This window comes from Giraffa tippelskirchi, chromosome 10 (assembly GCF_054371585.1).
Source record: "Giraffa tippelskirchi isolate mGirTip1 chromosome 10, T2T-mGirTip1v1.2.pri, whole genome shotgun sequence".
Taxonomy (NCBI): domain Eukaryota; kingdom Metazoa; phylum Chordata; class Mammalia; order Artiodactyla; family Giraffidae; genus Giraffa; species Giraffa tippelskirchi.
In genome coordinates this window covers 25,485,169-25,499,074 of record NC_137284.1, presented here as the reverse complement: position 1 = coordinate 25,499,074, position 13,906 = coordinate 25,485,169, and the positions used below count along the sequence as shown (strand labels likewise).

The 13,906-nt window shown below is 39.6% G+C and overlaps 1 protein-coding gene across 3 annotated transcripts in view; it reads right to left on the bottom strand.

Annotated features, from left to right (window-relative positions):
* Positions 1–13,634, bottom strand: part of LOC145523454 (uncharacterized) — a 67,786-nt gene extending 54,152 nt beyond the window's left edge. Inside the window, exons 1-2 of one of the 3 annotated variants that reach the window (XR_014066566.1) lie at positions 13,452–13,589; positions 3,764–6,281 (exon numbers count right to left, since the gene is read on the bottom strand). Coding sequence is in view for 1 of the 3 variants with exons in the window: in XM_081533757.1 (XP_081389883.1) it covers positions 13,452–13,530 (79 nt within the window). In the remaining 2 variants the exon portion in view is untranslated. Of the gene's footprint in view, positions 1–3,763; positions 6,282–13,451 lie in introns of those variants that run through there. The other 2 variants (XR_014066565.1, XM_081533757.1) reach the window with 2 other exon arrangements.
* Between the last annotated feature and the right edge of the window lie 272 nt (positions 13,635–13,906).

Sequence of the window (13,906 nt, the reverse complement as noted above, 5' to 3'; positions counted from 1 at the left end):
TAAATATATATAAAAAAGAGCATACTATTTTGTATGGTTTTTCCAGTAGTCATGTATGGATGTGAGAGTTGGACTATAAAGATAGCTGAGCGCAGAAGAATTGATGCTTTTGAACTGTGGTGTTGGAGAAGACTCTTGAGAATCCCTTGGACTGCAAGGAGATCCAACCAGTCCATCCTAAAGGAGATCAGTCCTGGGTGTTTATTGGAAGGACTGATGTTGAAGCTAAAACTCCAATACTTTGGCCACCTGATGTGAAGAGCTGACTCATTTGCAAAGACCCTGATGCTGGGATAGATTGAAGGCGGGAGGAGAAGGGGACGACAGAGGATGAGATGGTTGGATGGCATCACTGACTCAATGGACATGGGTTTGGGGGAACTCCGGGAGCTGGTGATGGACAGGGAGGCCTGGCGTGCTGTGGTTCATGGGGTCGCAAAGAGTTGGACACGACTGAGCGACTGAACTGAACTGAATTTTGTATGAACACTAAATTTCTTCAATGTAGTATATCTCTTACTAGCTCTCTAAAAGTGAGATTCCAGAATATTCTTTTTACTTGTGTAATTCTCAGTTTCTGGCAGAGTTAAGTGAACCATGGAAACAGCAGATGGCACATGGCAAGATGTCCATTCTAATAGTTTCTAGGAGTGCCTCTTCCTTGACTTTGTGAGGTGTTTGAGGACAGGAACTGGCTCTTGTTCATTTTTGTATCTCCACTACTGACTACTTAAAGGTTTTTGAAACTGTACATTGAATAAAGGAGTGAATGAATAAGTATATGAACCAATGAAGGATATATATAGATGTTAGTTTAGAGAAATGAAAGAAAAGTAAAATGGTGGGGGGAAAATAAAACCAAAACAAATGAGGTTGTTTAAATCTTTGGCCAGTAGGTGGGTATATTAAATTCTGTCTTTTTTTTTTTTCTCCTAGAAATAGCAAGATGAGCAAATTTCTGCTTCCTCCTTTAGAAGCCTGCATCCTTGAAGTTTAGTAGAATCAAACAATTAGCCTTGTGAGGATGCCTGGAAAGTAACTTTAAATATAAAAGTGAAAATTTGTTATGTTACTCTTTAATATTTTAAGCCACCAGGGTCAATGATGAGGTATGACTTGAAGGAAGTGAGAGAGTGAGGAGTGAGGATGTCAAGGTAACTACTATTCCAGGCAGGTGAGTTGCAAGGGCTCAGACCCTGAGACTAGTTCTTGGAGAAATGATTGGAGCAGACTGAATCGGAGAGAGTAGAGGGAGAGGCTCTTAGACACGGAAAGAGATAAGTACTTGGTATTCACTCTGAATGGGGATAGGAAGACTTTAAGGACTTTGAGTAGAGGAATGTAATAATTGGCTTATATTTAAAAAATATCCTTCTGTCTACTGTGATATCAGGATAGAGAATAAGAATGGAAATCAGAAACCTGCTAAAGGGCACATGGGGAATTTCCTGCGGGAGGAGATGGAAAATAGATGAAAAAGACCATCTCAGGAAGTGATAAACACAGGGAACAATACCACCGATGTGACAGGGGCTAGGGGCTGTATGGCTCCTTGTCCACTTTGAATAAAGTCATCAGTGTTGGTCTTTCTTAGGAAGTAATATTTTAGCTTAGATGTGAAGATGAGAAAACTCAGCTTTATGAATATATAGGGGCAGAGGACGCTTGGTCAAAGAATAGCAAGTGTGAGCATTGCTCAGACTTCACACTGTGTTTAATGAATTTTCAGTTGACTCAAAATTTGAACCTTTTAATATGGTTTAGATTTGGGAGATGTGTGGTAAAGTTGAAGTGCACAGGCTTCAAAGCCAGGCTAATTTTACTTCAATTCAGAATCTTCCCTTGATCAATTATATGACCTAAGATCAGTCACTAAACCCCTCTGAGCTTCACTGGTCTCATTTTAAAATGGAAATAATAAAGCCTACCAGATAGGATTAAATGAGGTAACATACATAAAGCATGATGTGCTTTAACTCCTAATGTGTATTTTGTATCCAACAAGTATTATTTCCTTATTAAAAAGAAAAAAAAAAAAAGAATAATATGGGCTTCCCTGGTGGCTCAAATGGTAAAGAATCTGCCTGCAATGTGGGAGACCTAGGTTTGATCCCTGGGTTGGGAAGATCTCCCAGAGGACGGCATGGCAACTCACTCCAGTATTCTTGCCTGGAGAATCCCCATGGACAGAGGAGCCTGGCGGGCTATAGTCCATGGGGTCTCAAAGAGTCAGACATGACTGAGCAATACAGCACAGCACAATGAATAACGTGGCATCACAGCTGAATAACTCAAAGATATTGTTTCTTTGTAGTAGACAATTCTAACCTGGTATGGCATGCATATGTGTTTAGTCATTTAGTCATCTCTGACTCTTTGCATCCCCGTAGAGCACAGGGAATTGCTTTTCCCTACTGCTCAGGGCTTCGCTTTGTATGCAGATGGGTTCTATTGACTTTCTGTTTGAGGAAGGGGGTAGGTTTGGAGTTGACAGTTGTACAGCAGGAATGCTGAGTGGGCCACGTTCTTGAGTTTAGCCTTCCTTATTGTTAACATAAGAAACCTTACAGTTCCTTAATGATATGCTGGCTTAGGATAGAAGATTCTTTGATAACAGAAAGAGGAAAATATCTCCAGGCACAAGTCCAAGAAATGCAAAAGCTTAGAGGCCATGGTGATTCAGAGTTCTGTACTGTCTGCAACGTAAGTTATTTTTTTATTTAACACAGAACTTTAGTGATCCATAATTTCAAATGCAAATATTAAATAAAAGACTTAAAATTTGTGTCAGTTATTTACTCTGAAAAAATTTTTAACAGTTCAGTGGTGAATATGATTCTCTGTCTAGTGGTTGAGACATGTAATCTTTGTTTTTCTGTAACTCAGTATTCTGTTTCAAGAGCTCATTCCCCTGATGGTAGGAGCTAAAATCTCAATCAGTTCAAGGTCCTGCCCCTTCCCCCCAGGATGGTCGCTGAATTCCGTAGCTCCTGTTGCAGAGCACAGTGCTCTCTGGCCCCCGACTGTCATCTGTACATGCAGATGTCTTCTGTGATATCAGTCATCTGGCCTAGTCCTGGGCCATTGATTCCTGAAAATTGCTGCTGTGCTGTCCTTTGCTCCAGGTCGGCTCTTTATGCTGCCTCTGAGCCCCTCCTGGGAACATGGAAAACAATCGACTGCTCTCTCTGTCTACTCTGAAGCTATGGGAAACCAGGGGAAGGGATGAGGCCGGGGGCTGTACAGGCATATACCCCATAGCAGTTTCTACTTTAGGATTTCTGGGAAAAGTTTCTCAGAAATATCACCCCTCTCAGCTTTCTTCTATTCCCTCTGACTTTTCTGTCTAGGTTTTTACATCTCGAAAGTTACAAACTGAATGAAGCATTCTGTTGGATCGTTCCCATAGCTGGATTAGTAAAGACAAGAAGCCTAGTTGCTCTGATTAGGAGAAGGGGTTGGGTAATGAGAAATATCTTGGATAAAAACATTGAATAATATTTCAAAATAACTTTGCATTTCCATCACTTATGTAGAAAAATGCAGTTGGTGAAATAATCTCTTATCAACTTTAATCAATGCTATTCTTAAGGGTAGGGGAGTGAATACTTATTGCCACCTCTATGGTGCATTTACTTAATTTGGTTCCTCAGTGTTCTTTTAAAGAAAAACTTTTGAGGTGACTCAGATCAGCAATATTTAAAGAATTCCTCTATCTCATATTCTTAGTTTTGTCTAAATCATGTCCCCTAGTCAAAAGGAGTATCACAAGCGAGTTGATTTATATTTGTTTTGTACTGCTAAAACATGGCCCTAGAGATTATGATCATAAAAGACTTCAAAATATACTATATTACAGTATATAAGATATACAGTATTAGCACTGCTGCTGCTGCTACTGCTGCTGCTAAGTCGCTTCAGTCGTGTCCAACTCTGTGCGACCCCATAGGCAGCCCACCAGGCTCCCCCGTCCCTGGGATTCTCCAGGCAAGAACAGTGGAGTGGGTTGCCATTTCCTTCTCCAATGCATGAAAGTGAAAAGGGAAAGTGAAGTCGCTCAGTCGTGTTCAACTCTTCGTGACCCCATGGACTGCAGCCCACCAGGCTCCTCCGTCCATGGGATTTTCCAGGCAAGAGTACTGGAGTGGGGTGCCATTGCCTTCTCCTTGTATTAGCGCTATTTTAACCAAAAGCCACAGAAATCTAAACTCCTGAAGCTAAAGGAGAATATATAGGTTTATATATCTTGAACCACTTGATTCTGCATATCAAAATTAAGTGACATATATCATACTATCGACATTTTCATTGTTGTCTATCTCTTCTGTTTCCATCTTTCAGCTCTTCTTCCTTCTACATGTAGGTTCAGTTCTGAGCTTTTCTGTCTAAGAAAAAAAGAAGCAGATTCCCTCCTCCCCACCCCATCAGTCTCCAAATAGCAATTATCTGGAAGGCTTATACTTCTTTATGCCATGTGTCCATTCTTAACCCAATCACTGTAACTAGAGACATGAAGTACTCTGATTGACTGGCCTAAATCTCATGCTCATAGCTATAACTGAGAGCTACACCAAGACCATGTGGAATGTGAAAACATTGATTCTTAATAGAAACAGCAGCTTTCCTGTTACCAGAAGAGTGGAGAATAGCAAAACAGACCACCACTACAAATTAGCAGAAGCAGGTAGGTTGAGGCTGTTTCTGTGTTTCTTTTTAAATCTGTTTTGGGAGTTATGTACACATTCATGATTGGTTCATGCATCATGAATGGAGATGCATAATACCCAAAGAACCTTATGGGAAAAGATAATTGCTATTTCCATAACCCTCAACTAGGTTTTTACCTTGTTTTCTGAGGTACCTTATGGAATTTCTCTTAAGATATACTTTATTATTTTACCCTTCCTAACTCCTTCTCCATCCTATGTCACCATGTACAAAGGTGCTTTTGTGGCTAAGTTTGCACAGTTGGTTGAACAGGCTATTAGTGGGCCAGATTAGGTGTTGATAAAAAATCTATTTGTGTGGGATTTGATCTAGTGTGTTAAAAAAAATATTTCTAAGTTTCTTTGGAGGTAACCTCTTTCTAGAGTTAAAAAAAAAAAGAGAAGCCTAACTGCAAAATCTTTCATCATATATCACACTTATATCTCAGAATCTAGTTCTTCTTCTTCACTCCGTTTCTGTGGCATGATGCATGCTCCTGCCAAAGTCCGAATTATCAGTGGCATGGAGAAAGAGACTAAATCAGATTTATTGTAGCATGGGGATAAAGCACCTCCAAATCAGGCAGAAACTGTCAATATCATTGACCTCAGGGGAGATATGTGGGTTTTGTTACAGTGTAGCTTTAGGCCCTTTAGCCAGCAGCAAATCATCAATACAACAGCAGAGAGGGATTATCTCATGACCAGAATGTAAAGTGGCAGCTCTGATCCAGACTTAGGAAGAGCTGTAACAGTTCCAAGTCTGTACATGGAGAACTGAATATGAGGCCAAAGAAACTGAAATTCTAGCCTTGGCTCTTTCTCCACATGTCTGGGAGTTCTTGTTCAACCACTGAAACTCTTTCTCCATCACTTTACACTTTGATATGTATATGGTGATAATAGTTCTCATGGAATCTGGACTAGACATTGCTGCTCTTTTATTTATGGTTATACAAGACCTTGATGCTGGGAAGGATTGAGGGTGGGAGGAGAAGGGGACGACAGAGGATGAGATGGTTGGATGGCATCACTGACTCGATGGACATGAGTTTGAGTAAACTCCGGGAGTTGGTGGTGGACAGGGAGGCCTGGCATGCTGCAGTCCATGGCGTCGCAAAGAGTTGGAGACGACCGAGCGACTGAACTGAACTGATACAATTTCCATTAATAATATTGTGATGGTTAGTTTAATGTGTCAACTTGACTGGAAAAGAAAGCCTGGATATCTACAAGACATTTCTGAACGTGTCTATGAAAGTATCTTCAGAAAAGATTAGTGCTTAGCAGACTGAGTAAAGATAGCCCTCACCAAGGCAAGGAAAGGCATCTAATCCTTTCATCCTTTGAGGACTTAAATAGAACAAAAAGGTGAAGGGAGAGGCCATTTTTTTCTCTCTGCTGGAGCTGAGACATCCATCTTCTCCACCTCTCTGACAATAGGCCTTTGGTTTCAGTTCAGGACTGAGACTGATGCTCTGATTCTCAAGCCTTCATACTTGGACTGAATTATGCCACGAGTTTTCCTGGTTCTTCAGCTTGACAACTTCAGCACATCATAAGACTTCTTGGCCTCTGTAACCATATGAGTCAATACCTGTAACTTATTATTCTTCCTATGGATTCCATTTTTCTGGAGAACCTCAACTAATACAAATATCCTTATCTAATATTTCTTATATCATGTGTGTACTTTTGCAAAGACTACATTTGCAGTGTCATTTAATTTTTTGAGAAGAGAGTATTTTTATTCCAACTTTTAGAAGAAGAAGAAACTGAGAAATACATAAGTGAGCTGACTTCCTTGCAAGCCCTAGAATACCATGGAAAGTTACAGGACTCAAACTTCGGTCTCTGTATTTTGACACATTGCTTGTTCTTGTCTTTCTTTTTAATTTTGTGATTATATACTCCTCTCTTTGCTAGTAAAACCTTCTTAAGTCTAAAGCTATGAGTTTCTCTTTCTTCTGTGTCTTGCATGTTTGTTTGTAAAAAATATATAGAAGCTAATATTTAATGAGCATTCACCACAGGACAAAACCTATGCAAAATGTTTGACATTCATTGCTTCATTTATTTCTGGCTGAAACTCTATAATTTAGGGACTATTCTTATTCACATTTTACAGATGAGGATTTGGGGCCTTAAAGAGTTTAAGAAACTTGCTTACTGCCACCCACTGCTTAGATCAGCTCTTAGGTACTGTGAGATACTGTCTCCCTGATCTACAACAGCTGCTTTCTGGTATCACTTTCCAGCTACTTCAGAAAAGATGGATTAGGTAGCTATACCCCTAGGAGAATAATTTTCTTCATCATGCCAAGTTTTCCCCTGTATTTCCACATTGGTATCTTTACCTTCCTTTAGTTAGGGCATGCCAACTGAACATATCTTTCCCACTTTATTTGTCCTCAGTATAACAGAACAAACTGCAGAAAAATCTTTTTAATTCTGTTTTACCACTTTACTTGTCATAGTCTTCCTGGGGAATATTGCTCTTTCACCTAAAGCTGATAATTCCCAAATATGGTATTCTGAGGTGTATAAAGAGGACTGCTGATTTAGAAAGTATATGTACTAATAAGTTTAGAAGACAATAGAAGTTTTTTTATTGGAGAGTAATTGCTTTATAATCTTTTGTTTGCCTCTGCCATATATCAAAATGAATCAGTCATAGGTATGCATATGTCCCCTCCCTCCTGAAACTGCCTCCCATTACCCAACCCACCCCACTCCTCTAGGTTGTCCCAGAGCACTGGGTTGAGCTCCCTGTGTCAAACAGCAAATTCCTACTTGCTATCTATTTTATATATGGTGATATGTAGGTATGTTTCCATGCAATTCTCTCAGTTCATCCAACCCTCTCATTCCCCCACTGTGTCCACAATTCAGCTTTTTATGTTTACATCTCCACTGCTGCCCTGCAAGCAGGTTCATCAGTACCATCTTTCTAGATGCAATACACAATCGTCAGAAGAAGAAGAAAATAGACTTTTAACAATAGATCTTGGCATGGCCTTTGGCATAATAGCAAATATTGTTACTCACTAATAAAATCCTGGTTGCTCAGACAGTACAGAATTTGCCTGCAATGCAGGAGACTTGGGTTCGATTCCTGGGTTGGGAAGATCCCCTAGAGAAGGGAATGGTTACCAACTCCAGTATTCTTGTCTGGAGAATTCCAAAGACAGAGGAGACTGGCAGACTATGGTCCATGGATCACAAAGAGTCCAGACATGATTGAGTGACTATCACTTTCACTTTCAAGAAGATCCAGTATGAGGCCTTACTCAAACCTATTTTTTGTGGAGCCCTTTTTTAGAAGAACATCTTGCAGAACTAATGTTCCTTCAAACCTAACTTTGGATATTCTGTGAAGATTTCTAATTCCTCATTAGACCCGTACTGAGCTCCAAGTATATATTTCTAAGTTCATACTTGATATCTAGATTTGAATAACACCTAGCTGTCTCAAATTAGCACCAGATGGTTCTTTTTCTTCTATTTTTCTGGTTAACCACATACATTTATGTGGAGTATATACAAAGAGAGGTGAAGGGAGAAAAATATTTGAATAAAAAATAGCTGAAAATTTTCCACATGTGATGATTAAATCTATAAACATACATATCCAAAAACTCCAGTGATTTCTAAGATGACTATATGTAAAGAAAACTACCTTAAGATACCCCGTAATCAACTTGCTGAAAACCAGGGATGAGAAGAGAATCTTAAGAGCAGCCTAAGAAAAATAATACATTGCAGAGTAAGGAACAAAGATGGTTCACAACCAGAAGACAATATAGAATGACATGTTTAATAAACTGAAAGAAAAGAACTGTCAATGTGGAATTCTGCAACCTGAAAAATAAGCTTAGAAAGTAAAGGAGATATAGGTTTTTTTTTTTTTTTCAGACAAATAAAGCTGAGAAAAAATCCATTATCAGCAGATCTGCACTCAAAAAATTTTTTTAAAAAATTTATTTTATATTAGACTATAGTTGATTAACAATGTTGTGTTAGTTTCAGGTGTACAATGAAATGATTCAGTTATACATGTATCTGATCTTTTCCAAATTCTTTTTCAATTTAGATTATTACAGAGTATTGAGCAATGATCCTTGTTCTATACAGTAGCTCCTTGTTGGTTATTTGTTTTAAATGTAGCAAAGATAGTTCTTTAGACTAAGGAAAATAATACCAGATGGAAATTTAGATATACATAAAGGAATAAGTCTTTAATGATTATACAGTGGAAGTGATAAATAGATTTAAGGGCTTAGATCTGATAGATAGAGTACCTGAAGAACTATGGACAGAGGTTCATAACATTGTACAGGATGTGGTGATCAAAACCATCCCCAAGAAAAAGAAATGCAAAAAGGCAAAATGGTTGTCTGAGGAGGCCTTACAAGTAGCTGAGAAAAGAAGAGAAGCTAAAGGCAAAGGAGAAAAGGAAAGATATACCCATTTGAATACAGAGTCCCAAAGAATAGTAAGGAGATATAAGAAACTATTCCTAAGTGAGAATGCAAAGAAATAGAGCAAAACAATAAAATGGAAGAGACTATGAATCTCTTCAAGAAAATTAGAGATACTAAGGGAACATTTCATGCAAAGATGGGCATAATAAAGGACAGAAACGATATGGACCTAAAAGAAGCAGAAGATATTAAGAAGAGGTGGCAAGAATACACAGAAGAACTATAGAAAAAAGATCTTCACCACCCAGATAACCATAATAGTTTGATCACTCACCTAGAGCCAGACATCCTAGAATGCGAAGTCAAGAGGGCCTTAGGAAGTATCACTACGAACAAAGCTAGAGGAGGTGATGGAATTCCAGTTGAGCTATTTCAAATCCTAAAAGATGATGCTGTTAAAGTGCTTCACTCAATATTTCAGCAAATTTGGAAAACTCAGCAGTGGCCACAGGACTGGAAAAGGTCAGTTTTCATTCCAATCCCAAAGAAAGGCAATGCCAAAGAATGCTCAAACTACCGCACCATTGCGCTCATTTCACACACTAGCAAGGTGGTGCTCAAAATTCTCCAAGCCAGGTTTCAACAGTACATGAACCATGAACTTCCAGATGTTCAAGCTGGTTTTAGAAAAGGCAGAGGAACCAGAGGTCAAATTGCCAACATCCGCTGGATCATCGAAAAAGCAAGAGAGTTCCAGAAAAACATCTGTTTCTGCTTTATTGACTATGCCAAAGCCTTTGACCATGTGGATCACAATAAACTGTGGAAAATTCTGAAAGAGATGGGAATACCAGACCATCTGATCTGTCTCTTGAGAAACCTGTATGCAGGTCAGGAAGCAACAGTTAGAACTAGACATGGAACAACAGACTGGTTCCAAATAGGAAAAGGAGTATGTCAAGGCTGTATATTGTCACCCTGCTTATTTAACTTATATGCAGAGTACATCATGAGAAATGCTGGGCTGGAAGAAGCACAAGCTGGAATCAAGATTGCCGGGAGAAATATCAATAACCTCAGATATGCAGATGACACCATCTTTATGGAAGAAAGTGAAGAAGAACTAAACAGCCTCTTGATGAAAGTGAAAGAGGAGAGTGAAAAGTTGGCTTAAAGCTCAACGTTCAGAAAACTAAGATCATGGCATCTGGTCCCATCACTTCATGGGAAATAGATGGGGAAAGAGTGGACACAGTGTCAGACTTTATTTTTTTGGGCTCCAGAATCACTGCTGATGGTGATTGCAGCCATGAAATTAAAAAACGCTTACTCCTTGGAAGGAAGGTTATGGCCAACCTAGATAGTATATTTAAAAGCAGAGACATTACTTTGCCAACAAAAGTCCGTCTAGTCAAGGCTATGGTTTTTCCAGTGGTCATGTATGGATGTGAGAGTTGGACGATGTAGAAAGCTGAGCACCGAAGAATTGATACTTTTGCACTGTGGTGTTGGAGAAGACTCTTGAGAGTCCCTTGGACTGCAAGGAGATCCAACCAGTCCATCCTAAAGGAGATCAGTCCTGGATATTCATTGGAAGGACTGATGTTGAAGCTGAAACTCCAATGCTTTGGCCACCTCATGCAAAGAGTTGACTCACTGGGAAAGACCCTATTGCTGGGAAGGATTAGGGGCAGGAGGAGAAGGGGATGACAGAGGATGAGATGGTTGGATGGCATCACTGACTCGATGAACATGGGTTTGGGTAAACTCCGAGAGTGGGTGATGGACAGGGAGGGCTGGCGTGCTGCAATTCATGGGGTCGCGGAGTCGGACACGACTGAGTAACTGAACTGAAGAACCAGAGATCAAATAGGCAACATCCACTGGATCATAGAAAAAGCAAGAAAGTTCCAGAAAAACATTTTCTTTTGCTTTATTGACTACGCCAAAGCCTTTGACTGTGTAGATCACAACAAATTGTGGAAAATTCTTCAAGTGATGGGAATACCAGTCCACCTTACCTGCCTCCTGAGAAATCTATATGCAGGCAAAGAAGCAACAGTTAGAACTGGACATGGAACAACGGACTGATTCCAAACTAGGAAAGGAGTAAGTCAAGGCTGTATATTGTCACCTTGCTTATTTAACTTATGCAGAGTACATCAAGCGAAATGCCGGGCTTGATGAAGCCCAAGCTGTAATCAAGATTGCTGGGAGAAATATCAATAACCTCAGATAAGCAGATGACACCACCCTTATGGCAGAAAGTGAAGAGGAACTAAAGAGCTTCTTGATGAAAGTGAAAGAGCTGAATGAAAAAGCTCGCTTAAAACTCAACATTCAAAAAACAAAGTTCTTGGCATCTGATCCCATCACTTCATGGCAAATAGATGGGGAAACAGTGAGAAACTTTATATTCTTGGGCTCCAAGATCACTGCAGATGGTGAATGCAACCATGAAATTAAAAGATGTTTGCTCCTTGGAAGAAAAGTTAGGACCAACCTAGACCGCATATTAAAAAGCAGAGACGTTATTTTGCCAACAAAGGTCTGTCCAGTTAAAGCTATGTTTTTTCTAGTAGTCATGTATGGATGTGAGTGTTGGACCATAAAGAAAGCTGAGAGCTGAAGACTTGATGCTTTTGAACTGTGGTGTTGGGGAAGACTCTTGAGAGCCCCTTGGACATCAGGGAGATCCAACCAGTCAATCCTAAAGGAAATCCGTCCTGAATATTCACTGAAAGGACTAATGATGAAGCTGAAGCTCCAATACTTTGGCCACCTGATGGGAAGAACTGACTCATTGAAAAAGACCCTGATGCTGGGAAAGACTGAAGGCAGGAAGAGAAGGGGACAACAGAGGATGAGATGATTGGATGGCATCATAAACTCGATGGACATGTGTTTGAGCAAGCCGCAGGTGCAGGTGATGGACAGGGAAGCCTGGTGTGCTGCATTGCATGCGGTCACAAAGTGTCAGACACGACTGAGTGATTGAACTGAAATGAAAGGAATAAAGAACACAAGAAATGGTAAATATGTGGGAAATGGTATAATACAATTTTTCTAATTTTTAATTTCTCTAAAAATAATTGTTTAAAGCAAAAAAATAGTAAATGATGTTTATAACTATAAAGATATGAAATGTATCATAATACCACAATGTAGATGATGGAGAAAATGGATGTCTATTTTTCAACATTCCTATACTATATATGCACTGTTAAATATTATGTGAATATAGACTATGATAAGTTAAAATGCGTGTTGGAATTTCCAGGGTAGTCCAGTGGTTAGGACTCCACACTCTCCCTGCTGAGGGCCTGGATTCAATCACTGGTCAGGGAACTACGGTCCCACAAGCTGGCAGTAAGGCAAAAAGAAAAAAAAGAAAGAAAGGAAAAGAAAAAACTAAGATGTATATAGTAAATGTATGCAGTAAAACCCTAGAGCAATAGTTGAAAAAAAAATACAAAGAGGTAGGGCTAATAGCTCAATAAAGAAGATAAAATGGAAACATAAAAATATTAAGTTAATTTTTAAAAAGATAGAGAAAGGGAAAAGGCTATTCTAATAATCCAGAATGGAGATGATGTAACTTATTTTCTAGTTATGTTGGATATTGTAATAAGTAGTATTGTTTTGTCCAGGTCTCAGTCTATTAATAACTAATGTCGTACCTAGACTTGCCCTTGTCCTGGTGATTCTTTTATGACTGAAAGTCACCCTTAGCAATCAACATCAGGAAACTTTGGAAGAGAAAAGTTTATTATATAAAAATCTCGCAAATTACACAGTCCATCTAGGGTCACACAACAAGATTGCCGGTACAGAGAGAGAAGACATGTGCAGGTCTGGGCTTTTGCTTTTATTCGGGTCAAGGGTGCAGATCTAGAGTTTTGAGGGCTCACTCTTTATTGGTGAATTTAAAACATATTGGAAACTTAAAGGCCCAGGAAGAGAAAAAGCAAGTGGCCTAAATGTTTAGTTATAAAAATCAACCATGATCGCTAAAACAAATGGTGGAGAGCAGCCCAGAGAGTTTAGTAACTTAACCATAGTTACCAAGCTAATAAGTGGGGTGCTGGTATTGAAACTGGATGATCTGACTCCTGAGTCCAAGCCTCATGATCTTCTAGAGGCCAGTTTTCTCTCATTTATTTTTCTATCCTTTCCAGCCCTGACTCAGGCCAGCTGAATCTGGACTGTCATTACAGGGTGGATCTATTCTTGACCATTTTGTGCCTCATCTGGTTTTTTGCTCAGAGTGAAACCAGGGGGAAAGAACACAAACATGCAACGATCCATCTTTATTCCTTACCTCTCAGCTGTGGTGAACAGACTGCCTTTGTTGACCTAGCTATGGGAGAGGCAAGTCTCATCCCAAGTGCAGATTTCATTGTTGGCTCAGTTGGTTTCAAAGATTCAGCTGGCCTGCTGCTGCTCAACACTTTTCCGTGGCAATCACAGATGCTGGTTCTTAGGAGGGGAATGTCCCCAGCTCAAGTCACAATTAGAAAAGGATGTTGCTTGTGAACCCAAGGTTTCTAGGCAACAGATAAAGAGCCAATTGAATGTTATTGGCTGCACATCCTGTCCTGCTGCTGTGTCCATGTTACTTATTATAGAGACTCTTGGCTACTTTTCTACAAGCCCATCTGCTAAGATGGCAGCACGCCCTCTTGTTCTCTATTTGGATCTCTACCCATGGCCATGACAGACTGCCAGGCTATGACAAACGCCTGCAGGTCAACACAAGTGTTAGATCTTTTTCTA